The sequence below is a fragment of the Pelophylax lessonae genome (genome assembly GCF_965119305.1).
Source record: "Pelophylax lessonae genome assembly, chromosome: 6".
NCBI lineage: Eukaryota > Metazoa > Chordata > Amphibia > Anura > Ranidae > Pelophylax > Pelophylax lessonae.
Window position 1 is genome coordinate 187,062,034 of NC_138773.1, and position 26,134 is coordinate 187,088,167.

General features: G+C 39.8%; 1 protein-coding gene across 1 annotated transcript in view; it reads left to right on the forward strand.

Moving 5' to 3' along the window:
* The window catches only part of LOC309557970 (aldehyde oxidase 1-like), a 159,072-nt gene that overhangs the window by 19,456 nt on the left and 113,482 nt on the right, over positions 1-26,134 (forward strand). The window contains exons 4-13 of the mRNA XM_082260859.1: positions 2,621-2,729; positions 3,845-3,971; positions 7,396-7,457; positions 9,362-9,409; positions 10,553-10,633; positions 14,447-14,588; positions 16,174-16,266; positions 19,194-19,345; positions 19,593-19,686; positions 25,386-25,489. Coding sequence (XP_082116985.1) covers positions 2,621-2,729; positions 3,845-3,971; positions 7,396-7,457; positions 9,362-9,409; positions 10,553-10,633; positions 14,447-14,588; positions 16,174-16,266; positions 19,194-19,345; positions 19,593-19,686; positions 25,386-25,489 — 1,012 coding nt within the window. The remainder of the gene's footprint in view (positions 1-2,620; positions 2,730-3,844; positions 3,972-7,395; positions 7,458-9,361; positions 9,410-10,552; positions 10,634-14,446; positions 14,589-16,173; positions 16,267-19,193; positions 19,346-19,592; positions 19,687-25,385; positions 25,490-26,134) is intronic.

Here is a 26,134-nt window from a genome sequence, read left to right on the forward strand (position 1 = left end):
CCTCAATCTGTCTGACGATCTCCTGCTCTGGCTACTTTTCAGCTGATCCCTGAAAACTCATCTCTTCGGGAAGCCTATCCCGCCTTCACCTTTACAACTGAACTGGTAATTCTTCCATGACCTCATCCCTAATGGCTCTTTCACACATGGAGTCCATCGGACGGACTCAGGAGTTTTTCTCAGCAGGGGTTCGATCTGCCGATTCCCCCGCAGAGCAGGAGGATGACAGCTGTTCTCTGTGCTGTGTGCAAGAGACACAGCTGTCAGGTCCTCATGCATCTCTATGGGGGAATCGGATAGGAACGGACTGTCTGTTCGTTCTCATCCGATCCGCTGGACGAATGGAAAATAGGTTTCCATCCGTCCAGATTTGACGGATCGGATGTCAGCGGACATGTCTCCGCTGACATCCGATGCCCCATAGAGATGCATGAGGTGACCGTTCAGATCTGCCAAAAAAACTGACAGGTGGATCTGAACGGTCCGCCTGTGTGAAAGGGGCCTTACAGTTATTACCTTTTTTGTACCCATTGCCCCGCCCTATTATATTGTAATGTATTATGAGCAGGGCCCTCTTAACTCTCTTGTATTTTATTTTGCTGTAACTGTACTGTCTCCCTTTTTATGTTGTAAAGTGCTGCATGAACTGTTGGCTCTAATATCCCACTGAATTTATATAGCACCTTGGCCTGAGAGCCAAGGAGATCCACCAAGGTTACCTTGGAACCTTTTATATCAGGTCATGTATCCCAACGCTTCATATTCCCGATATGTGCCTTGTACCATGTACTTGTAGGAGAAAGTATTCTGTTCTCTTTGTATTGCTTCCTTTATGTGAAACCCCTGGTGTTCCTGTCAGTCTACTTTCCTATTAAAAACTGACACCACTAAGAGGGAGAGCACACTGTGGTCAGTTCTCTAGCTGAGAACTGAATGTGATCACTTATAAAAGAAAAAAGGTTTTTCCTTTTTTTTAATTTCCATTTTAAACTGAATGGGTTGTTGTTACAAGGTAATTGTTTACAACCACATTAAAGTACATGCATGTAGGCAAGAGTTATTGTGCAAGCTTTGTTTAACTCCCTTCTGAGACCAACGCCTGTCCTGGCTGCTGTTGTAAGGACCACACCCTTCTATAAGAACGAAGAACTACTAGTTCTTAATATGATCAAAGCTTTAACAAATGTGAGAATAAAGAGCATTATGTAAAGTATGGTATAGTTTAATTAGATCTTTCCCAGACCGGGTGAGTGCAGAACACATTATATATGAAATGAGCAATAAAAGATCTATATTAATTCCAAAAGTTACATGGTTTAATCATTATTATTTTTTATTTTTTTTATTTTTTTACTTTTAATTTTATTATGGTTTTTACTTCTTGTGGTAACCAAACTTCTTTCTTCTTTTCTTTTCTTTTCTTTTTTTCTTTTCTTTTTTTTCTTTTTTTTTTTCTTGATTTTTTTTTTACAAAATGGCAGATGTATGGCTCATGCTTTTTGGTATCACCATACCTTCAAGATGTCGAACAATATTTTTCCTCACTTGGCTTGTTTTTTCTGTTGTGGTGCACAGTTTTACAAATTTAATTTCCACACTCAGGCTTTCTCATTTTTTTTCTGGGAAGTTGAAGTTCACTTTAAACCGAAGAACTACAGATGTAATTTATCACAGCTTACCTGTTCTTTGATGTGGTGGCTGCAATAGTTCCCAATGCAAGGCTTCTCCTTTTCACCTGGTGTTCCTGCCAGTCCTAGGATAATGCTCACTTGCTGTATTATATAGGAACAAGATTGTCCCCTTAGGACAGGAAGTGTGCCTAGAGCTTCCAGAAAAAGTTTAGTGCTGTTCAGCACCCTACTCCTGCGCTCAGAACCTGGTCCTCAGGCTGCCCCAATCCTGGAACTTGTACTCATGCTTGGCATCCACTATGGCTGGGCTTTGCTGCCCCCTACGACCGGGGCGGTCGACAAAACACTGTAGATACAAAACAAAGAAAGGCGCACCAGCCTAGCGCATTATCCTCCAGTGAGTTTAAAGATAAAAATCAGCTACTCACAAACATGCGTGAAAGTCAAGCATATCGATTCCATAAAGCAGCATCATTACAAGTGTCCGATATCTCATGAAAGCAGAGGGCTGACGCGTTTCGAAGCCGTGCCTCTTCCTCAGAGCCTAGAGCTACAGGACATCTCCATACAATACAGGAAGATGTTCTGTATTAGGGCTGATGATGATGTTTGAAAATTCAGCATGACATTCTCAGCACACTGCAGTAAGTTAGAACTCACTGGGGTTGATTTTTACTAAAACTGGAGAGTGCAAAATCTTGTAAAGCTGTGCATGGTAGCATAACTTCAGCTTGTTCTATTGAGCTTTAACTAAAAGGCCTGGTTCACACTGAGCAACATACGCTCCGATTTTGAGAGCACATCGCATGAAGTGTATAAATCAGTGGTTCCCTATGAAAGCCTTCTTAACTGATCCGGCTTTGAAAAAGGTTCCTGCCCTACTTTAGTCCGACCAGATATAGTGAATGCAGGGTCCTGGGTTTAGTAACACTTAGTTATGATAGTCTTCAGTGACCGCAGATATATTACAGTCCTTTACAAATCTGAAGACACTATCCAGCCACTGCCTGTCTGCTGCCTATTTGTTCCCTGCACTTGATGGCTATTACCACAACAGAGGGAATTGGCAATTCCGCTACAAGGCTTCATCCAGTCCAGGTAAGTGTGGTTTCTACTTTTGGGGTATGTTGTCTCCTAAAGGCGTTTTCAATTTTTTTTAAAAAATAGTCTGTTGCTGATTGATTCATAATGCTGGTTAGATTGGACTTCAGGGTTTTTTTTTCTCAAGTTTTTTTATGTCTGTCCTTGTCCCTAATGAGGAGATATTTCTCATTCCACTCCTTGTGTACAAGAAACGCGGTGTGAAGTGTCGCATGGATAGGGAGATGTATAATAAAAATCATGAGGATTGCAGGGGTTGATTTACTAAAGGCAAACAGGCTGTTCATTTTGCAAGGGAATATTCCCCAGAGCTTAGGGAGTGTGGTGAAACCTGCTGACTTCATCATCCATCATCCATCATTTGCAAGCAAAAGTATTTTATGCGTGTGCTGTTTTTTTTTTTTTCCCTTGCTTGTGACTGGGTATTCTTTGTTTTTGCACCACATTTACTAAGCTCTGGGACAATTTCCAAAGTGCATTTTTAGCACCCGCTTCCTGCCTTTAGAAAATCATCAACCCCATAGAATATAGCTAGAGGCAGTACAATAATGTAGTGTGAGGAAAAACAAGTGCTCTGTTGTTTTAGATCAGGCATGTCCAACCTACGGCCCGGGGGCCACATGCGGCCCAGAACCGCAGGCAATGCGGCCCACTGCCCCCTGACATTTTTATTTATTTTTTTGCTGGGGAGGAAGGAAGTCGAGTTGGGGGCATGGCCACAGAAGCAGCCTCAGAGGGGATCATCCACTAGTTGTGTAAAATTAGTGCTGGGGGGGTGGCGCGGCAGCACGGGAAGGGTGCGGCGGTGTTTTATTACTTGTATACTTTAACTAATAGTATATAATTTATATGTGGCCCGAGAAATTTTCTCTACACTCAATGTGGCCCAGAGAAGCCAAAAGGTTGGACACCCATGTTTTAGATGTAGAGAAAGGGGGGCGGGTGCACAAGTGTGTCTAATCAGTCAAGTGTTTGTGGTGGGGTGTGTTTTTTTTTTTTTGTATAGTTGAGGCTTGTATTATTCGCAAGCAGAACTGCACCTCTTGGAAATCTTTGTTTTAGCTCGCTTGTTGCTGAAGTTCTATCTGAATGTGCTGTCCTCCTTTTTTTAGGAGAGGTTAGCAAAAGCCCATGGCTCCCAGTGTGGGTTTTGTAGCCCCGGAATGGTGATGTCCATGTACACATTACTGAGAAACAATCCAGAGCCCAGCATTGAAGATATTTTGTCCAGCCTATCTGGTAGGTGCTCTGACTTTCTATTCTATTCCATTATGATTTTCTTATTGCCATTTAGGCCGGGTTCACACTGGATTGCTGAGCGGCTCGCAGCAGGAGGTCCAGGGCATCCCGTTCACTTTTTCAGGTCTGAATTCGGTCTGAATTTTTGGCTGAAGCACACAAATTTCCTGTAAACCTCTCTGTAGCTGTCCCAGTGTGCTGTGAATTGGCTCCATTGAGAGCCGGTCACACACTCCTGACATACGAATTAGATGTAGGGAAATGAGCATCCAATTCACACCAGTGTGAACCCAGCCTTAAGAGGTGCTTTGTGTGAACAAAATATTTCAAGAATGTTTATCTAAATTTTGCATGTAACATCTGCGCTATGTTAAATTGGAAGAATCCATGCTTTTAAAAGAACCTCAAAATATAATTTATTATCAAATTAGAAATCGGGTCTAATTTTGCAAGGCAATGAGGCTTATTTATGAAAGAGGCTGAGAATCTTTGCTCAATAAATTGTAATTGTGTCCACTTTTTACTTAACCAGTCATGTGAAAAGCAAATTCCTGCTTATTTTATCTGCACATGACTGAGTTTTCAAAGTGAACACATATAGTTACATAGTAGTTTGAGGTTGAATAAAGACAATAGTCCATCCAGTTCAACCTGTGTAGGTGTGGAAGTATTAATTTCCCATACCACTGAATGTTTTGATCTTGGAGATGTATGTCCAAGAGTCTTTTAAAAGTAGCCATACTCCCTGCAGTTACTACCATTTGTGGAAGCTAGTCCCAGAATCGTATTGCCCTTACAGTAAAAAAAAAAAACCCTTTGCGTAGCCTGAGGTTAAATTGCTTCGCTTCTAATCACATTGTATGGCCTCGTGTCCTCTTGCACGCCTTGTGGCTGAATAGTTTTTTTTTTTCTATGATGAGATCACCGTTGAGGTATTTGTAAACCGCTATCATATCCCCTCTCAGGCGTCTCTACTCTAGGGAGAATAAATCAAGCGCTTGTAAACACTCCTCATAATTAAGGTCCTCCAATCCCCTAATTAGCTTAGTTGCCCTTCTTTCTACTCTTTCCAGTTCCAGCACATCCTTTCTGAGGATTGGTGACCAGAACTGGACAGAATACTTCAGGTGTGGCCGGACCAGATTTTTATGAAGTGGTAGGATTATAGATTTATCTCTGGAATAAATTCCCTTCCTTATGCATGCCAATATTCTGCCGGCTTTGGCAGCTGCAGCTTGACATTGCATGCTATTGCTTAGTCTATCTTCTGCCAAGGCTCCCAGATATTTCTCCATTCTTGATTCTCCCAGAGGTTCCCCACCAACGCGTATTTTGCGTTTGTTTTTAGTCCCCAAGTGCAATGCCTTACACTTCTCCACATTAAACCTCAAATTTGCCACATAGTTGCCCACTCTGTTATTTTGTTCAGGTCATTCTGTAAGAATTCTGCATCATGATGTGAAGTTATTGCCCTGCTTCATTTTGTGTCATCTGCAAAAACTGAGATTGAGCTAGTGATCCTGTCCTCAATGCTATTTATGAATAAATTTAATAAATTTATTGTATGAAGATTTTCAACAACTTTAGTAGATAAGCTGGTGTACCTATGAACTTGTTTTGGTGTGCTAATGTTCACAATCTATGCAAATAATCGATTTTCCATGAATTGTTTGTGCCACCCTCGTGATGAACAACGACAAAATATTGTATACAGATTACTGAATGTTTCTAGAAATGAAAAAATTACGTAGAAGAAACTTGCATAGTTGGACTGTATCCATAGATTTAACACAGCATTCCACAAGGTCGGTCTTCAACATTCCACTCTGCATACATACCACCACAGATTTTCAGAATATCTGTGTACAAGGTGCTCTGAGACTATAAAAACCAACCTTATCAGGGTCTCCTACAATGTAAAGAAGACTGACTCTAAATGAGGAAATGGAGCCCTAACACGCCATGAGGATGACTCCACTTGTACTGAGAACTGCTGTCATATTTTTGGTGGTTTAACGTGGATTGTAGACTTCTACATTAAAAAAAACGGGAGGTTCATGAAAGCTGGATGTCTCGCTGTACTGCAAAAAAAAAAAAAAAAGTGCAACTAAGCTGCATAGTAAACCTTTTATTAACACAAACTTAAAAATTTAAGATCTGCTATCACAGGGAAGGTTTTTTTTTTTTAACTTGTGGCTGAATAAGAACACTTAAAGACACAAGCAACAGACTCCAATCGAAAGCACAGCAACCCCACAAAAACCTACTTGTACCCTCTATCTTGAAGTTCCCCAGTTAGCTATCATATCGATGAGAGCGAACGTCAATATTCTAATCAAACCAACATAAAAAGGGGTTGACGTTCTCTTAACACGTGTGACTACATTAAAGGCACCATTGATCATCTAGTACAGCCTTTCTCAATCTTTTCAACACAGAGGAACCCTTGAAATAATTTTCAGGTCTCAGGGAACCCCTGCTAAAAATGATTATATTTACAACTCCTGATACATTAGTGTGATGACCAGTGGGATGAATGATCCTTACACTTGTGAACATTGGGAAGAATTACCTTCTTCCAGATAGCTAAAAAGATCAATGGTGTCGGGAACTTATCTGAGAGGCAGAAAGTGAATGAGTCCTTCTTGTTAGAAAACCCAAACAAAGAAACAAGAAATAACATCCCTACCATGTAGTTCAACTGGGAAGAACATTTACATACACAAGAACACTACATCTTCGTGAGTGGAACTAGTGATCACAGTATAATTTATGAAAAAGTTTGTTGCACTTATTTCTGTATAAACAGTATGCTAATGGTACTGCTGGAAAACTGGTTACGATTTGAAGTACAAACTTATCTGTTATCCTTTGGACCCAAAATTGTGCTGTTTACGCATTACCCTAATTCACAAAAGGAGAAATGCCAATAGGCCTATAATCTTAGGGAATCATTACAGCAATAAAAAAAATGTAAATATAAATGGATAAAATATATTCTTTACACACACCCCTCAAACCCTTATACCAGCAATGTGTTAAAAAAACTCTTCATTATTCGTGGGAAAATGTATATAAATTGAGAGATTTTCATGAAATACACTTCGCATAGCTCACATGGCTAATTTGCTGCTGCCAATTTGCACAATGGAGAGTTAATCATGCAGCCATTATTACTTTACCATTGAACTGAATAGAAAATTAGGGACTGAAGATGGATCATCACTTTTTAATGTTTTGTCATGTAGCGACTAGTGAAATGAATTCATAGCTTTGTGTCTTTATTCATGTAGCTATAATCAAAATATCAAAAATAATAAATCTAATCTCAATACCTCCTGGAAGAATGTAATGCTGCTGTAATGTAACCTGCTGTATTGTTAAAGGAAATTACTTTTTATACTTTTCATATATTTTCTACTAGGAAACCTTTGTAGATGTACAGGCTACCGGCCAATTTTAGATGCTTTCAGAACTTTTGGGAAGGTCTGTATGTTTATAAAAATACATTTTTGTGGTCTAATGAGATGGGAATGATTTTTAATATTAAGATTTGTCAAAGTATTTATTTTTCTACAAAATATGCAAAGTTTTCCCTAAAATACAACAAAATCCATTTAAACTATCCTTAAGCTGTTGGTTTTAGCTCTGGCATCTTGGTGCTGGAAGTCTTTTCTGTTTAAAGATTGGCTATTTCAATACCAAGCTGGCACAGAAAAGTCGAATGACTATAGATTTGAAGAGGTTAAGATTAACCACTTCAGCCCCGGAAGATTTTACCCCCTTCCTGACCAGGCCCTATTTTGCGATTCGGCACTGCGTTAATTTAACGGACAATTGCGCGGTCGTGCCACGCTGTACCCAAACTTTACGTCCTTTTTTTCCCACAAATAGAGCTTTCTTTTGGTGGTATTTGATCACCTGTGCAATTTTTTTTTTTTTATGCGCTATAAACCTAAAAAGAACGACAATTTTGAAAAAAAAAAAACAATATTTTTCACATTCTGCTATGACATTCCCAAAAAAAAAATCAAAAAATCAAATTTTTTTTAACGTTTTAGGCCAATTATTTTGATTGGTTTGCGCAAAAGTTATTGCGTCAACTAACAACGGGAACGATTTAATTTATGTCATTTTTATTGTTGTGGTTTTTTTTACTAGTAATGGCGGCGATCTGTGATTTTTTACGAGACTGCGACATTGCAGTGGACAGATCTGACCCCTAACTGACATTTTTGACACTTTTGGGGGTACCAGTGACATTACTACAGTAATCAGTGCTAAAAATATACACTGTTACTGTAATAATTACACTGGCAGGGAAGGGGTTAACAGTATAGGTGATCGAGGGGTTAAATGTGACCCTAGGGAAGTGATTCTAACTGTGGGCGTGGCTTCTGAGATTACCATAGAGACATGTGATCCTACATAGCAGGATCACATGGGCTCTGTGATCATCCCAGGGAGAAGGACGGTTGGCTGTGTTTACAACAACTGACCATCCTCTCTCAGCAGGGAACGATCGAGAGTGTCAGGCGGCAATCAGAGCCACCTGACACACGCATCGGCTTCCCTGCTGACGAGCGGGAGCGTGCCGCCGGCGGCACGCGCGCCCCCTAGACTCCCGAGACTGAGCGCCGTACATGTATGGCGATTCGCCCAGGAGAGGCTGCCCGCCGCAGTACATCTGTGGCGGGCGGTCGTAAAGGAGTTAAGAATTTAGTTGGTCAAGCTTAGTTCAGGTAATAGTGTACCTGAAATAAAAATGGACTTGGGCTCACTATTAGCATTGCATCAGGCTGGTTTCTGCATTTACATGGGAGATGGGGGCTAATAAATAGTGGGACTTTAAAGGAAAAGTGTGGGAAGTCAAAAAAATTCACAAATACTCATATATGGCTGAAGCATCAGTCCGAAGCTGCAGATGTCCCCTGCCAGCTATAGAATTGAGTGATCACATGACCGCTGAGCAAGCGGTCTTAGTGGATCTTGGAGAGGCTGAGTCAGCTGCCAGGTAGGTATCTGGGTGGTTTCCAAATTTGTAGGATCTTTCCAGAGACTTGATTCTCTCTGATGTCAGGCAACAGCAGGCTTTAGTCCACTGTTGGCTGGTTCTGACTTACAGGAAAAGTATTTGTACTCCTAAGACCCACAAGCGAAGTATCGCCAAAAAAGCTTTGGCAATACTTCTCCTTTTTTTATTTTCTGTAATTCTTAATTTATGAAAGGAAATGTAAGACCTATCACAGAGAAAAGGGCCTTCAACGTTAGTAAACTTTTTTGCAATTTAATGGCCCAACCCCATTGCCCATAGTTAAAATTTCTCTTTAAGGCCATATGTTGTCTAATATGCTTACATCATTTATTTTTCTTTCCTATTTGTTTTTTAGGACTGCTGTTTAAACCAAATGCAGATGAAAAACATGATACCTGAGGAGGTATTGTATAGTAACTGTGACACACCTAAGGCTCTAGGAGCCATCTATCAACCTCTACTGCATTCACTTGTGCTGGCAGGGCACAGAATGAGCAATGGGTTGGTCCAATAAGTGTGCTGCTGGCTGTTTTTTTTTTTTTTTTTTTTTTTTTTCTTGTTTTATCCACTCAAGCAGACTGGTGGTTTTCTAAGACTGGTATCTTTGACCAAGCAGTGAAAGTCAGATAGTTGTGCTTTATGTTAAAGGCTAAAGCCCCGTACACACGCAATGATTGTTGGCCGACCGATCGGCCGTCTTTTGTCCAGTGTTGTTGTGTTGGTTGAAATGTGCTCTAGACTGCACACGATTTTTTTCGGCCAACAACAACCAACTTCAGAAGTGATGTCATGTGCTGGTTTACTTTCCGTGTGTTTTTTCTTCTCTGAGCATGCCCAGTCTTGCTCATCTGATTTTTGTCTGCCGAAATCTGTACTGACTGACGAACAATCGGCCGTTTATGTTGACGGCCAACAAATATTTTATAGCATGCACACCAGATTTTTTTCGCCCGAAAGGTCGCAGTCGGTTGTTGGAAGCATCATACTAACAAGCCGACAATCGGCCGATTGGACATTGGCCGAAAATTCACGGCCAACAATGCGTGTGTACGAGGCTTAAGTTCATCTTTTTGCAGGGAAAAAAAAATGAAATATGTATTCCTTTTTTCTAAAATTGCCTGCAAAGCTTTGCATTTGCAATCAGTGGATTGAGGGTGCAATCCAGGGCTCCTGCAAATGCTTATCCTCCTACTCCTAATACTGCTTTATGGACTACCGGTAATTGCAGAGTTGGAGGAAGTATTGATGGACTAAAAGTGCACTGATTTACTGCACTAGTCTTCCATTGAGAACTACAAGTTAATCTGCTGCAGTGGCAGACAAGGCTTGCTTTATTCATGTATTTTTTTTTTTTTTTTTTTATCCAACATTTCTTAATGGTATAAAAATGGGATTTCAGATGCTTGTTTTATCAAACAAGCACTTTGTGCTCAGTTTTGTTTTTTTCAAGTAGTGAGACTCTCTGGTCCAAGTTATTTCACTCTACATGTGGACACTACCAAAATAAGTTTTCTTTTGATTTTTTTTTTTTTTTTTCTTCTTTAAGAACTCATTGAAATTGTTTGATGAAACTGAATTGTTACCACTGGATCCAACACAGGAACTTATATTTCCGCCTGACCTGATGGTGAGTTTACAAATGTGACCTGTAAAGATAAGGAATGTCCATGGATTATCATCATTGTGTATGGTGTGTGTGTGTGTGTGTGTGTTTGTTTTATTTTTTAACAGGTAAAATCTATGTTTTTTGTGATGCAGCAGCTGCTGAATTGTATTCATACCCCTTGAAATTTTCCACATTTTGTCATGTTACAACTAAAGACGCAAATGTATTTTATTAGGATTTTTTGGGATAGGCCAACACAAAGTGGCACATATATGTGTGAAGTGGAAGGAAAATGATAAAATGGTTTACAAAGTATTTTACAAATAAATATCTGAAAAGTGTGGCGTGCATTTGCATTCAGCCCCCTTTACTCTGATACCACTAACTAAAATCTAGTGGAACCAATTGCCTTCAGAAATCACCAAATTAATAAATAGAGTTTACCTATGTGTAAGTTAATCTCATTATAAACTCAGCTGTTCTATGAAGCCCTCAGAGGTTTGTTAGAGAACCTTAGTGTCAGGGGAAATGGCCATAGGAGAACTGGCAACATTGCCAGTAATAGCAATGGATGCTCCTGACTCAACTGACACAGCCCTCTGCTGGCCTGTTAGGGAAATGGCCTATAAAAGGTGGCCATAGGATCAGACTCATTGCTGGATTATCTCTCAGCTTCCTGTGTTTCCTGTTTGGATTTCCTGTTGTGACTTGGCTTGACTGTTTCTGATTTAGTTTGATCTCCTGGTTTGACCCTTGGCTTCTCCCACTGACCTTGCTTCCGTTACCATGTATGACCCCGGCTTACTTCAAGATCTCAGCTATTCTGGTTGTCTCCTGTGCATGACCTCGGCTTGTGCATGACCTCGGCTTGTACCACGGTTCCCACTGCCTGCTTCATTCCCAGACCTCGGCCAGTTCCTGTCTCTGCTACTAGAGACTATTCCTCGGCACAAGGTAGCCCAGCTGCTTCAGAGCCTTTGAAGACTCATACCCTGCTGTTATTCCAGCCTGTTCCAGTTCGCTCTCGGATTGCTCCTGGTTCTACCTACCTGCCTGCAGCTGGTAACCCATGCCACTTGGGGCGCCACACCCGCTGTATTATCTCCAGGGGTGAGCCGCAAGGGGAGCCCCCTCAGCACCTCGGCCTCAGATCAGGAAACCCTGACACTTAGTGACCAAACTGCATCATGAAGGTCAAGGAACACACCAGACAGGTCAGGGGGAAAGTTGTGGAGAAGGCTGGTAGAGACATACCCAAAAAGACTTGCATCTGTAATTGCAGCAGAAGGTGGTTCTACAAAGCATTGATTCGGGGGCTGAATACAAATGCACGTCACACTTTTCAGATATTTTATTTGTAAAATACTTTGTAAATCCTTTATCCTTTTCCTTCCACTTCACAATTATGTGCCAATTTGTGTTGGTCTATCCCAAAAAATCCTAATAAAATACATTTACGTTTTTAGTTGTAACTTGACAAAATGTGGAACATTTCAAGGGGTATGAATACTTTTTCAAGGCAGTGTAACTTGTCTTTTTCCCTTGTTTGTATTTTTCAGAAAAAGTGTAGGCCAATAATATATGCACTATTTCTGAGTGCACATTAGCAATCTTTACCATCTTTCAATTGCAAAATCGCTTAAGCAGATAAATGCAAACTCTAGGGTCGATTTTACTAAAACTGTAGATTGCAAAATCTGATGCAGCTGTGCAAGGTAGCCAATCAGCTTCTAACTTCAGCTTGTTCATTTAAGCTTTAACAAAAATACCTGAAAACTGATTGGTTTCTATGTAGAGCTGCACCAGATTTTGCACTCTCCAGTTTTAGTAAATCAACCCCTTTTAAGCAAAATATTTTAATGACCTCCATAATAGCAGAGAATTGATTGGGTTGAAGGAAGTTGGCAGCTTAAAGTGATTGTAAAGTCTTGTGTGTTTTTTTTTTTTTGTTTTGTTTTAAATGACAAAAATGTTATAATTGCCTTCTCTGTGCAGTTGGTTTTGCACAGGGTAGCCTGGGTCCTCCTCTTCTTGGGTCCCCCGTTGCTTCTCCTAGCCCCTCCCTCCTGTTTAATGCCCCCACAGCAAGCAGTATGCTATGGGGGCACCCGAGCCGAGCTGCAGCTCCCGTGTGTTCATTCAGACATGGAGCTTGCGTCCGACCCGTCCCCCTCTCTCCTGAGTGGCTAACTGTCTTTGACAGCCACGGGAGCCAATGGTTGTGTCCCATCCAATAGGGAGAGAGAGGGATAGCCGAGGGACTCGTGAACATCGCTGGACAGTGAAGGACCTCGGGTAAGTATTAGGGGGCTGCTACACACAGAAGGTTTTTTAACTTCATGGAAAGAATGCATTAAATTAAAAAGTCTTCCATTAAGAATTAAGAATGCATTAAGATAATTAAAGTCTTGAAAGTCTTATATGTTTTAGGCAGTCTGAGAAACTCTAATGACTGTGAAGTATGTCACCACTATATAAACTCATAAAGTTAAGTGATCGCAACACAGCATTTGGCTTGATTAAATCATGCCACTTTAAATAAAATGACTGTCGGAATGGATCAGGATCCGTCAACTCCTCTGCTATCTAGTACATACTGCAGCTGTGTGGAAGTTAGGAGCATACCCAATTTTTATTCAAAATTTTAGATCCTTTTTTTGGAACAAAATAAAGCCAGCTTCTCACAAGGTTACTTAGTTGGTCCCCAACTCTTGTCACATGATCCTATGCTGTCCAACCTCACTCATGGGCTCCAAGGCTGAAAATATTTTGACCTGCAATTTGACAGTCTCTGATTTAGAAAAATTGCAAAAGATGTGAACCTGCCACAGGAATTTAGCTAGTATGCTAGAGATGAGCACTGAACAGGCAGACTGGGCCCTATTAGCCAGTTACAATTTTTTCATGTTTGGCTGGAGTTCACATCAACCAGTTCCACTGGGACCTGTTAACTGTTTGTCAAATTCATGAGAGCAATAATAGTGATGTCAGTTGAATTGGAGATCTGTTTGCTGAGGTTTAGGCTCACACTTGTTAACTTTATCTGATTTTGGCCTCAACTCAGTTTCTGAAACGCCCAATATTATATTCTCATCCCTGAAGCAAAAGAGTTTATAAGATTAGGTAATTATATTTGACCCAAATACAATTTTAATGTATACATGATTCTATAATTAATTTTGATGGCTAAAAAGTTTGAATTGAAAACTCTATTTTAAATATGTAGTTAGCCAAAGATTTGTCTGTTTTTTCATAAAGTAACTCCAACCCTAGCACCGACTTTGGAGTGCAACTTTAGTGTAACTTTGATGCAACTTTGGATGGGTGCAACTTAGATACCACTTTGGCTTTGAGCAGCGATAATGGACAACTGTTGCATTGTATAACATTCAGGTACAACTTTCATGCAACCTCTGAGGGCTTACATTGAAGTCTATTGCTCTCAACTCAAGTTGTATGAAAGTCAGACCAAAGTAGTGCATGAACTACTTTTGAAGTTGCTGCAACTTTTAAGTCACACATATATGAATGGTTATAATTGGAAAACATGGGGGACAACTTGTCATGTAACTTTGATGTCCAATGTTGCTTGACAAGTCACAAAAGTATGAATGGAGCGTGAATGTTATCCCACCCCTTGCCCTGAATGTAAAAATAAACTTCTAACTTTAATTCCGAAAGTTAACTCTGACCCTAAGCTGGATTACAAACCAGGTACTTCCTTATCAATAGACAGTATTCATGCCCAAAGTTAGTGTCCCTTGCAAGTTTTAACCTTGTGGTGCCAAAAAGTGAGAGCTTTGTAAACTTTTTCTTTTTCCTGGAATCTTGTAGATAAGGCTGGGCAACCCAAAGAAAATGACCACATTTCATGGAGAGAGAATTACTTGGCACTCTCCATCCACACTTGAAGAACTTCTGGAGCTGAAGATGAAGTTTCCCAAAGCTCCCCTTGTAGTTGGGAACACTACTATAGGTGAGAAAAAAAAAAAAAACTTTAAGCTTCAGCACGGTGGCCAAGACCAAAAAGCAATTTTAACAGGGCAGTTTCCACTCAGAACAGGCCTCACCATGGTCGACCAAAGATGTTGAGTGCACGTACGTGCTCAGCGTCATATCCAGAGGTTGTCTTTGTGAAATAGACATATGAGTGCTGCCAGCATTGCTGCAGAGGTTGAAGGGGTGGGTGGGTGGGGGGGGGGTCAGCCTGTTAGTTCTCAAACCATATGTCGCACACTGCCTCAAATTGGTCTGCATGGCTGTCTTCCCAGAAGGAAGCCTCTTCTAAAGATGATGCACAAGCAAGCTCGCAAACAGTTTTCTGAAGACAAGCAGACTAAGGACATGGATTACTGGAATTATGTCCTGTGGTCTGATGAGACCAAGATAAATGTATTTGGTTCAGATGGTGTCAAGCGTGTGTCGCAGCAGCCAGGTGAGGAGTAGAAAGACAAGTGTCTTGCCTACAGTCATGCATGGTGGTGGGAGTGTCGTGGTCTGGGGCTGCATGAGTGCTGCCACCAGAGGGGCGCTACAGTTAATTGAGGGAACCATGAATGCCAACATGTACTGGGACATACTGAAGCAGAGCATGATCCCCTACCTTCGGAGACTGGGCCGCAGGGCAGTATTCCAACATAACCACCCCAAACACACCTCCAAGGCGACCACTGCTTTACTAAAGAAGCTGAGGGTAAAGGTGATGGACTGGCCAAACATGTCTCCAGACCCAAACCCTATTGAGCATCTGTTGGGCATCCTCAAACAGAAGTTGGAGAAGCACAAGGTCTCTAACAACCACCAGCTCTGTGATGTTGTCATGTGGAAGAGGACTCCAGTGGTAACCTATGAAGCTCTGGTGAACTCCATGCCCAAGAAGGTTAAGGCACTGCTGGAAAATAATGGTGGCCACACAAAATATTGGCACTTTTGGCCCAATTGAGATATTTTTACATAGGGGTGTACCCACTTTTGTTGCCAGTGGTTTAGACATTAATGGCTGTGTGCTGAGTTATTTTAAGGGGACAGCAAATCTACACTGTTATAGAAGCTGTACACTCACTACTTTACATTGTAGCCAACTGTCATTTCTTCAGTGTTGTCACATGAAAAGATAGAATATATTTACAAAAATGTGAGGGGTGTACTCAGTTTTGTGAGATACTGTAAGTACTGTGCATACTATTCCTGAAAAAAAAAAAAAGTTTCCTTTTCTTGTGACATACAGTACATGCCTACGGCATTATTTCGTTGTTTGTTTGGCAGGGTTTCGCAAGACAATATTTTCACAATGCTCACCCAAGTAAAGAATTCTGTTGTACTCTGAAAATCGCAAAGTATATTCTTATCAGTATTTCAGATCATAAAAGGTTCAATTTCAAAATACCAAATAAAGTGGTGTGGGAAGGGGGTAATGTTGAATGCTGAATACTTGACGGGTCAGAAAGTGTCAGCTGTGAGCAGCATTAAAAAGTTTTTTGTGCCACAATATTATTTTTAGTTTGTTTTTACTATACTAAGATGTATTACCTTTTTGTATAAAATTACATTTTTCTTTTCAGGGATTCAGATGAAGTTTGAAGGTGTTTTATACCCAGTTATCATCTCCCCTGCAAGAATCAGTGATTTGTACGCTGTGTCCACAACTGGCCAAGGTAATTTTTATTCTTTTTTTTTTTTTTTGTTAGACTTTAGAAATCTACTGTATATTGGCACCTTGATCTACACCAGACTTAAAAAGGACAGGCAGTATAATCAAAACATTTTTGGTTAGTGCTGTCAGAATGAATATTCTCCCAGCATCTTTTCTGTTGGGTATTCACTCTTTAAGTTCTAAAGTTCAAAGCTCCTTGGCCGGACCTTCTTATAGCGGTCATGAGGGGGGGGGGTGTCTCCATCTCCTCCTCCTCCTCATTGGATTTAAGTTTTTTACATCATGGAATATTCAGAATGAAGGGTGACGCTACATTATCTCACCAGGATAGTAAAGACTTGGTGGTGAGAACAGAGCTGTGATGAGGGTGGGGAAAGAGCCTTGAACAAGGGGACATAGAGACAATGTTGTCTCTTTATAAAGAAGTCAATATATTACTTAGGCTGGCCTTACGTGTTCAACTTTCTTGTACAATTTTCTGTTAGATTTACCAAAAACCATATAATATGAGGTCAAAACTAAACAACACTTTCAATTGTATTCAATTAGGCAGGCCTTTGTACTACATAGTTGAAGGTAAATCTGAAGAAAAATGTATAATGTATGGCCAGCCTTAGCCATCCAATAACTCCACACTGGTTATACCAGCATAACTAGGACTGACCTGTTAAGATGCAATATAATGTATATTTTTGATAAGATAACCCCCAAAATGAATGTCTTCAATGATAACAAAGGTAATGTCCAAATGACAGACACAGTCCAAAATCCAGAATCCCAAGGTCAGAAGAGAATAAGCCAACACTTATGTAGTCTCCTTACCAGATAGAGGGAAAGAGTTCGCCCAAAAAACTCAGATGTATGTTGAATCCACCAGCCTCAGATCAGTAAGCTCATGGTCCTCTCATTAATGAGTAGCAATCATATGTGGAAAGAAATTGAAAACTTCCATAGCGTAATACTGTTAGGCATTAACATGTCACCCTAAGGAGTGCACACCATCACCAGAGCCAGATAACAGAATAAAGTAGGAGCACCGACACCCTTATATCCCAAATGCTTACCAGATGTCAAATATATAGGGCAAAGTAGAGAAATAGCAGACAAGAGCCACCAAGTCAAAAGGACCACTCCCAACACCACTGCCTCTTACCAGAAACTGATAGGATGTAAGCCAAGCAATCCCATGGGTAATCCTCAGGGCAGACAGCCAGTAGAACAATCACTCCATATCCAAAACCATAATATGGAAAGACAAAAAGCGCTAGATAGTGTAAAACCACCAGACTTTATTCATATACCAGAAGGAAAGCAACTTACAAAAGTTTTAAGAATCAAAGTGTGGATAGAGCTGGATTGAGATGAGCTGCCGGCCAGTCGGCTTCTCCGCCCGTCCTCAACACAAGCGTCAACACAGGCAGGTGACGTCAGGTGAAAACGTCATATCTGATGAAACGTGCGTCGGTCGCGGCGTGCTTACAGACAGGCAGGGACAGATCAGCATTTTCAGCTAAGCTGAAACTGCGATCTGTCTGTGCCTGACACAGAACCCCCCCAAGACACACACAGTCAGTAAGCATACAGGCATACATTTAACCCCTTTGATCACCCAAAGTATTAACCCCTTCCCTGCCAGTGTCATTTATACAGTAACAGTGCATATTATTTAGCACTGATTACTGTATTAGTGTCACTGGTCCCCAAAAAGTGTCAAAAATGTCAGGGGTCCAATTTGGACCGAAATCGCAGATCGCCGCCATTACTAATAAAAAAAATAATAAATAAATAAAAAGTCCAAAAATCTATCCCGTAGTTTGTACACGGTATAACTTTTGCGCAAACCAAATAAAATACGCTTTTTGGGATTTTTTTTACCAAAAATATGTAGCAGAATACAAATTGGCCTAAACCGATAAAAAAAAAATAAAAAAAAAAAAAAATTATTGGGAATGTTTTATAGGAGAAAGTAAAAAAAATATGGCTTTTTTTTTTTTTTTCAAAATTTTTTTTTCGTTCGTAGCGCAAAAAATAAAAATCGCACAGGTGATCAAATACCACCAAAAGAAAGCTCTATTTGTGGAAAAAAGGACATCCATTTTATTTGGGTACAGTGCAGTGTTAATTTCGTCGACTAAAACCGACTAAAACGTTTTCGTCGACTAACATAATTCAGATTACTAAAATACGACTAAAACTAAAATGGCATTTTAGTCTTAAGACTAAAATACGACTAAAACTAAAAGGGCATTTTAGTCTTAAGACTAAAATACGACTAAAACTAAAATGGCATTTTAGTCAAAAGACTATTAACTAAAACTAAATGGAAATTTGCTGCCAAAATTAACACTGGTGCATGCTCAAAGCTTAGTACCATAAATAACATATTAGATTTTTCACTCCAGGACCAGCAGTAGTATATAATGAGTTTGGAAATTGTAGAGAAATGCTTAAATAATGCATTACAAATTACAATTGAACTACACCCATTTGATTATAGATGACTAAAATTAGTTTTAGTCGACTAAAATGTAGGACATTTAGTCGACTAAAATATACTGGAGTTTTAGTTGACTAAATACGACTAAAACTAAAACACTTGCAGAAGACTAAAATGGGACTAAAACTAAAATGCCATTTTAGTCCTAAGACTAAGACTAAAACTAAATTGAAATTTGCTGCCAAAATTAACACTGGTACAGTGTAGCATGACCACGCAATTGTCCGTTAAATTAACACAGTGCCGAATCGCAAAATAGGGCCTGGGCATTAAGGGGGCAAAACCTTTCGGTCTTAGTGGTTAAGATACGTTTTATTAACCTAGAAATGGAGGAAGATCCAGGTAGAAAATTATTTTAAACATTTGCGAAAGCTGGACGTTTTCTAAAGGACACTTGTGTTTTTTTTTTTTTTTGTTTTTTTTGTTTTTAGGGATTACAATTGGAGCTGCAGTCAGTCTTGCACAAGTTAAACACATTTTAAAAGAGAGTGTTTCCAAGTTGCCACAGAATAAAACCAAGCTATTCCATGCATTACTTCAGCAGCTAAGCACGCTGGCCGGAGAACAGATTAGAAGCATGGCTGTATGTATAATTTCTAAAAGCACTCAGTTTTGAAATGTTCTGCAATTGAAATGTCTAAATATATATATATTTTTTTAAGATGCCCACTTTCATAGGAAAAAGATCAACATGTTTGAAATACATATATTCATACTGTTTGACTATTTTATAAAAAAAAAAAAAAGTTATTCTCAATCGCATGCATAGCTATTTATGTACTGCACGCTACTTCCATTTCATTATAAATTAATGTTTTTAATACATTTAGAGTCTTGGAGGGCATGTCATCAGCAAAGGTTCAGCAAGTGATCTTAACCCAGTTCTTGCTGCAGGGGGAGCTGCACTAAACTTGGCATCCAAAGGTAATTATTCTGTTGTTCGGAAACACCAGTAGCATGCAGTTAACATAACTGTAAACCTTTACTATATTGTAAAACTTTATTGCAGTGTATAGTTCAGCTAATATTTACATGAAAGATGCCAGTTTAAAGTGGAGTTTTCAGTAATTTTACAATGTATTATTGTATTCCTGACAGGCCACAATAAATATAAAGCAACAATGGATTTTTTTCTTTTTTTAAGCATATTTTTTTTATCATTATCATGAATATTTATATCTTTGCTTGATCTTCAGGCAAATTGCTACCTAGTTTGAGAAGTGGAGCCTGGAAGAACGTGGTCAGTAGACTGCTGCATGTAGAAGGCAGCATTTCCTCAGTCTCCCTTTTTACTCTACTACACATTGCAGTACACAGAACATAAAGGAATTGCATCGCGATGATTACCATGGAAAAACACTTCCACTTTCTTTTTGTTTTTATAAATTCGATAATAAAAACAATGACCCATATAGGGAACTGGTCTTTAAGAGCCAAGAAAACTTATTTTTTCTTGTACAAGGACGAAATTGTGCATCCCTTTCTGATCTTCCCCTTGCCAGATTGGTATTGCATTAAGCTAAATCTATAAACTACTAGAACACCCAGATCTTTTCCTATTGATTATTCTAAGCTGTAAATCCCAACTTGTGTAGGGCTCTTTCACATCACATTGCAGTAATAAATGGTAGCGCACCAAGCAGGGTGAAATGCAGTGTGGCGTCATTCATTGTGTAATGCACTGCAGCATATTTCCATAATGCAACTATAATACGGTGAACCACAACACATAGTGTCCACTGTGGTAGAAAAGCAGCAGAAACTATTTTTTTTTCATATGTTGATGGCTTATTTTGAATAGGCTGCCTTAAAGTGTATTTGACTGCAAAAGTGGAAATGCACTTTAAGCAATGTCCCTCTACACTGTGGTGCACTGTATTTTGGTGTGAATGCACACTGAGATTTACCAACATTAATCCTCATTTACTGTTGTAATCAATGAGTGCATACAGGCTATCTCTTGCAAGATATATTCTGCAACATAAGTCTGTCATCTGCAAACACGTAAATTGTACTGTACCCCAAAAATGTAAGTGAGTGAAAAAATAATGGTTCAAAAACTTTGGAGTGCATTGTTAACAACCTTTTAGACCAATCACGCTAATTAGAGATGCTTAAGGTAAGGCATTTACTAATACAAATGAACCAATGCCAGTGAATGTTGAGATGAAGCAGGGAACACATGGTCACAGTGCTTTGCGAGTATTCGGCCCCCTTAAACTTTGCGACCTTTTGCCACATTTCAGGCTTCAAACATAAAGATATAAAACTGTAATTTTTTGTGAAGAATCAACAACAAGTGGGACACAATCATGAAGTGGAACGAAATTTATTAGATATTTCACATTTTTTTTTAACAAATAAAAAACTGAAAAATTGTGCGTGCAAAATAATTCAGCCCCCTTAAGTTAATACTTTGTAGCGCCACCTTTTGCTGCGATTACAGCTGTAAGTCACTTGGGGTATGTCTCTATCCGTTTTGCACATCGAGAGACTGAAATTTTTGCCCATTCCGCAAAACAAATCGAGCTCAGTGAGGTTGGATGGAGAGCGTTTGTGAACAGCAGTTTTCATTTCTTTCCACAGATTCTGGATTGGATTCAGGTCTGGACTTTGACTTGGCCATTCTAACACCTGGATATGTTTATTTGTGAACCATTCCATTGTAGATTTGGATTTAGGTTTTGGATCATTGTCTTGTTGGAAGACAAATCTCCATCCCAGTCTCAGGTCTTTTGCAGACTCCATCAGGTTTTCTTCCAGAATGGTCCTGTATTTGGCTCCATCCATCTTCCCATCAATTTTAACCATCCTCCCTGTCCCTGCTGAAGAAAAGCAGGCCCAAACCATGATGCTGCCACCACCATGTTTGACAGTGGGGATGGTGTGTTCAGGGTGATGAGCTGTGTTGCTTTTACGCCAAACATAACGTTTTGCATTGTTGCCAAAAAGTTTGATTTTGGTTTCATCTGACCAGAGCACCTTCTTCCACATGTTTGGTGTGTCTCCCAGATGGCAAACTTTAAACGACACGTTTTATGGATATCTTTTAAGAAATGGCTTTCTTCTTGCCGCTCTTTTATAAAGGCCAGATTTGTGCAGTATACGACTGATTGTTGTCCTATGGGCAGAGTCTCCCACCTCAGCTGTAGATCTCTGCAGTTCATCCAGAGTGATCATGGGCCTCTTGGCTGCATCTCTGATCAGTCTTCTCCTTGTATGAGCTGAAAGTTTAGAGGGACGGCCAGGTCTTCGTAGATTTGCAGTGGTCTGATACTCCTTCCATTTCAATATTATCGCTTGCACAGTGCTCCTTGGGATGTTTAAAGCTTGGGAAATCTTTTTGTATCCAAATCCGGCTTTAAACTTCTCCACAACAGTATCTCGGACCTGCCTGGTGTGTTCCTTGTTCTTCATGATGCTCTCTGCGCTTTAAACTGACCTCTGAGACTATCACAGTGCAGGTGCATTTATACGGAGACTTGATTACACACAGGTGGATTCTATTTCATCATTAGTCATTTAGGTCAACATTGGATCATTCCGAGATCCTCACTGAACTTCTGGAGAGAGTTTGCTGCACTGAAAGTAAAGGGGCTGAATAATTTTGCACGCCCGATTTTTCAGTTTTTTATATGTTAACAAAGTTTGAAATATCAAATACATTTCGTTCCACTTCATGATTGTGTGCCACTTGTTGTTGATTCTTCACAAAAAATTACAGTTTTATATCTTTATGTTTGAAGCCTGAAATGTGGCAAAAGGTCGCAAAGTTCAAGGGGGCCGAATACTTTCGCAAGGCACTGTAAAATGGACAATTGCATTTTTAAGCATTTTATACTTTAGGTGATTTTTGAGAGCATCTGATAAAGACAATGAACATAGAAAGAATGCTGTTTTATGGACAATGGACCCTGCTGATTAGAGTTGGGCTGAACACCCCCCGGTTCGGTTCACGCCAGAACTCAAACTCAAACACTGGAAAAGTACGGACCCGAACCACGAAAGTCAATGGCACCTGAACTTAAAAAATCAAAAGTGCCAATTTTGAAGGCCTATATTCAAGTAATTGCCCCCAGCTCCTTACCTGGCCTGCCAGGCTGCAAACTCAGATGAAGGTCTGGTATGGATTTTGGAGGGGGCCCTATGCAATTTTATTTTTTTTTTATTTTTTGCCATGGGGTTTCCCTAAGATTTATACCAGACCCAAAGACGTAGCAACCAAAAAAAAAAGTGTATACAGCACTAAATGTAATATAATACTGTTAAACTACACTATAAACTACACCATACTATAATTACACTAGATAATGGTATGGTAATCCCGCGTAAATTTGGAGAACGGATATACTAAAAAGAATATACTAAAAAGATTGATATTCATTATATATTATTTAGTATATTTGTTTAATTATATGCTGCACTGAGCACAAGAGCACTTTACATTTTAGATTATTGTATTTTATAAGTGTGTTTTCCAGTCTGTTACACATCACACTTTAATATTTGTTATTCATTTATGCATCTATACCACATCATATAAGATATAGTACTATGCACAAGTGTTAAACACATAGGCATACAGGTATTTTATAGATCAGCTTACATCAGACGTAGCGCCAACATCCTTTACCATCAATATTATAATTACCCTACACTGACACTCTACACTCATCACAATAACACTAACTAGATATCACTGAGCCCTGCTCTATCTATCTCCAACAACACACTTCAAAAGGTTCTGGTGCAAAGGTACCTTTTTATATAGTGTGGGGGTGGGACTGTGAGCACTGAGCCATAATTGGGCAAAGTCATCATAACTTTGTCCAATCAGGGCTCTGATGTGGCTCTTGTGCCTTGATTGGGCAAAGCCTTGCACCCGACCAGGGCTCAGGTGCATTGCTTAAGCCAATCAGGACACTAGAATGCACTGTGCGACACGTAGTGCATTGTGGGGCATTTGGCGGGCAAACATCCCCGCCAAATGCCCCACAATTCGGATGTTTTTCAAATGAGCGAACTGGCGATGTTCAGGCTTAACTTTTGCTTGGCTCAAACTGTTCGCCTAACTCTACTACTGATTTAGAATGTATGTGGACTCAAAACAAATACTTTACTTAGAGGCACTCTAGAATCTGCCTTCCCCTGAATTTACCACGTAGTATTTTTAGAAATGATTGCTGGAAATGGCAAAATTGGCAAGGTCTGTGTCACTGCTGACAATTTGCCTGTTCTGGTGATCACTGTGCCAACACAGATTAAAGTGGAGTTCCTCCCTAAAATTATACTTACCTCCATCTTCTCGCTCCGGATCACCTGAAAAACAAATGGATAATCGCAATTTTTTTTTTTTTTTACTTACCTAGTTTAGAAGAAAATATACTTACCTTACTTCCTTCTTCCTCCCCTCGGCGGCCGCGGCGAGTCGTCACTTCCTGGCATGCAATGATTCCTGGGAGCTGAACGTCATCGCTCCCAGGAAACAATGCGCCTGCATCGGCCCCGACGTCAGTTCCGGTGCAGGCGCCGTCATACCTTGCAAAACAGCTTCTGGGCATGCCCAGAAGCTGTGCAGGGATGACGCTGCGGCACCGGAAGTGACGGCGGGGCCGGTGCAGTGCATCGTGGGACCGAAGAAGACAGAAAAGGACACAGAAGAGGATCGTGCTGGCTTCAAGCTGCCCACACCGGAGATGGCAGCGCTGGAGAATACATTTTCAAGGTAAGTATTTCGTCTTGCAGGTAAGTGCAACCTGGGACAGATCAGAGGCTAGCCATTGTGGAATGCACTAGCCCTGACTGTCCCGGGGGTATTTTTATTAAAAAAAAGTACACTGGGTGGAACTCCGCTTTAAGGAGAAATCCAAAGATTTTGAGTGATCATTGGAGCAGGAAATGAGCAAAAATTCTCTAACTGGAGCTACCCATGCCTTTTAACAATTCTCTAAAATAGAAATTCATTCACCTTGGAGAGTTTTCCTTTCACTACTTGTATACAGTATGCAGCATAAAAAGTGAAATTTTCCCAGCCAGAGACAACAAAAAATAACTTGATGGGGGTTAAACCCTTTACTAATCTATTCAAAATGAAGAAAGCACTATAACTTCGTACCTGTGCATAAATCTAGTTGGGTTTTTAAAGTTTTCTCTAGATAAAATTCCTTTTTGAAGAAAACCTGAAACAAACAAAACAAATTCAGAGAACCTTAATTTGGCTCTTTAGAAATTGTATTTTCTTTATAAGAAGTGTCTCAAAAATGTTGCTGAATATTTTGTAATGTAATCTTTGGTTACTTTGCTAGGGATGGGGTTTGATGCACTATTTGAAGACTCCTCTCCTCCCCACATATGGGGTCTTCATGCGGATTGCAAGTTTCTAGAGATGAAAGAAGCAGATAAAAAGCTTATTGTATCATGTGAACTGTGCACAACAATAATGTACACAAATGAGAAATTGATTTTGTGGTTTGTGTTCCTGACTATAGGCAGCTATGTCCTCTTTTGTACTTCTAACTTAAGGTTGTTCTTGTGTGGGGTGTGACCTTGGAATCTTGTTGCTGCCTCGACTTTGTGACTAAAATATCTCATCGTAAAATTTTTATTCCAATAACTACATGTAGGTAAAACACGGACAATCCCACTGGATGGCTCCTTTTTCTCAGGGGCCTCTGATTTAAACCCAGGGGAAGTGTTGCTGAGTGTCTTTATACCTTATTCAGAAAAGGTAAGTCTCAAAATGTAATTTCCAACTTGCGCTTTAAACTAAATCTCCATCTTCTTTTGTATTGACTCTATGGGGATGACTCACTAAAACTGGAGAGTGCAAAATCTGGTACAGCTTTTTATGGTAGCCAATCCCCTTCTAACTTCAGCTTGTTCAATTAAGTGTTGATTAACCACTTTAGGACCGGAGGATTTTCATGCTTTACGTCCAGGCCCCTTTTTGCGATTCGGCACTGTGTGACTTTAACTGACAATTGCGCGGTCATGCAACGCTGTACCCAAACGAAATTTACGTCCTTTTTTTTCCTACAAGCAGAGCTTTCTTTTGGTGGTATTTGATCACCTCTGTGCTTTTCATTTTTTGCGGTATTAATTTAAAATTCGACAATTTTGAAAAAAATAACAATATTTTTCTACTTTGACAGTTAAAAAATATCCAATATATTCAATTTTTGTCATATATTTAGGCCAAAATGTATTTAGCTACATGTCTTTGACAAAAAAAATTCTCAATGAGCGTATTTTTAACCACTTTAAGACCGGAAGATTTTACCCCATTCCTGATAAGGCCATATTTTGCGATCCGGCACTGCGTTACTTTAATGGACAATTGCGCGGCTGTGCGAATTAAATTTATGTCCTTTTT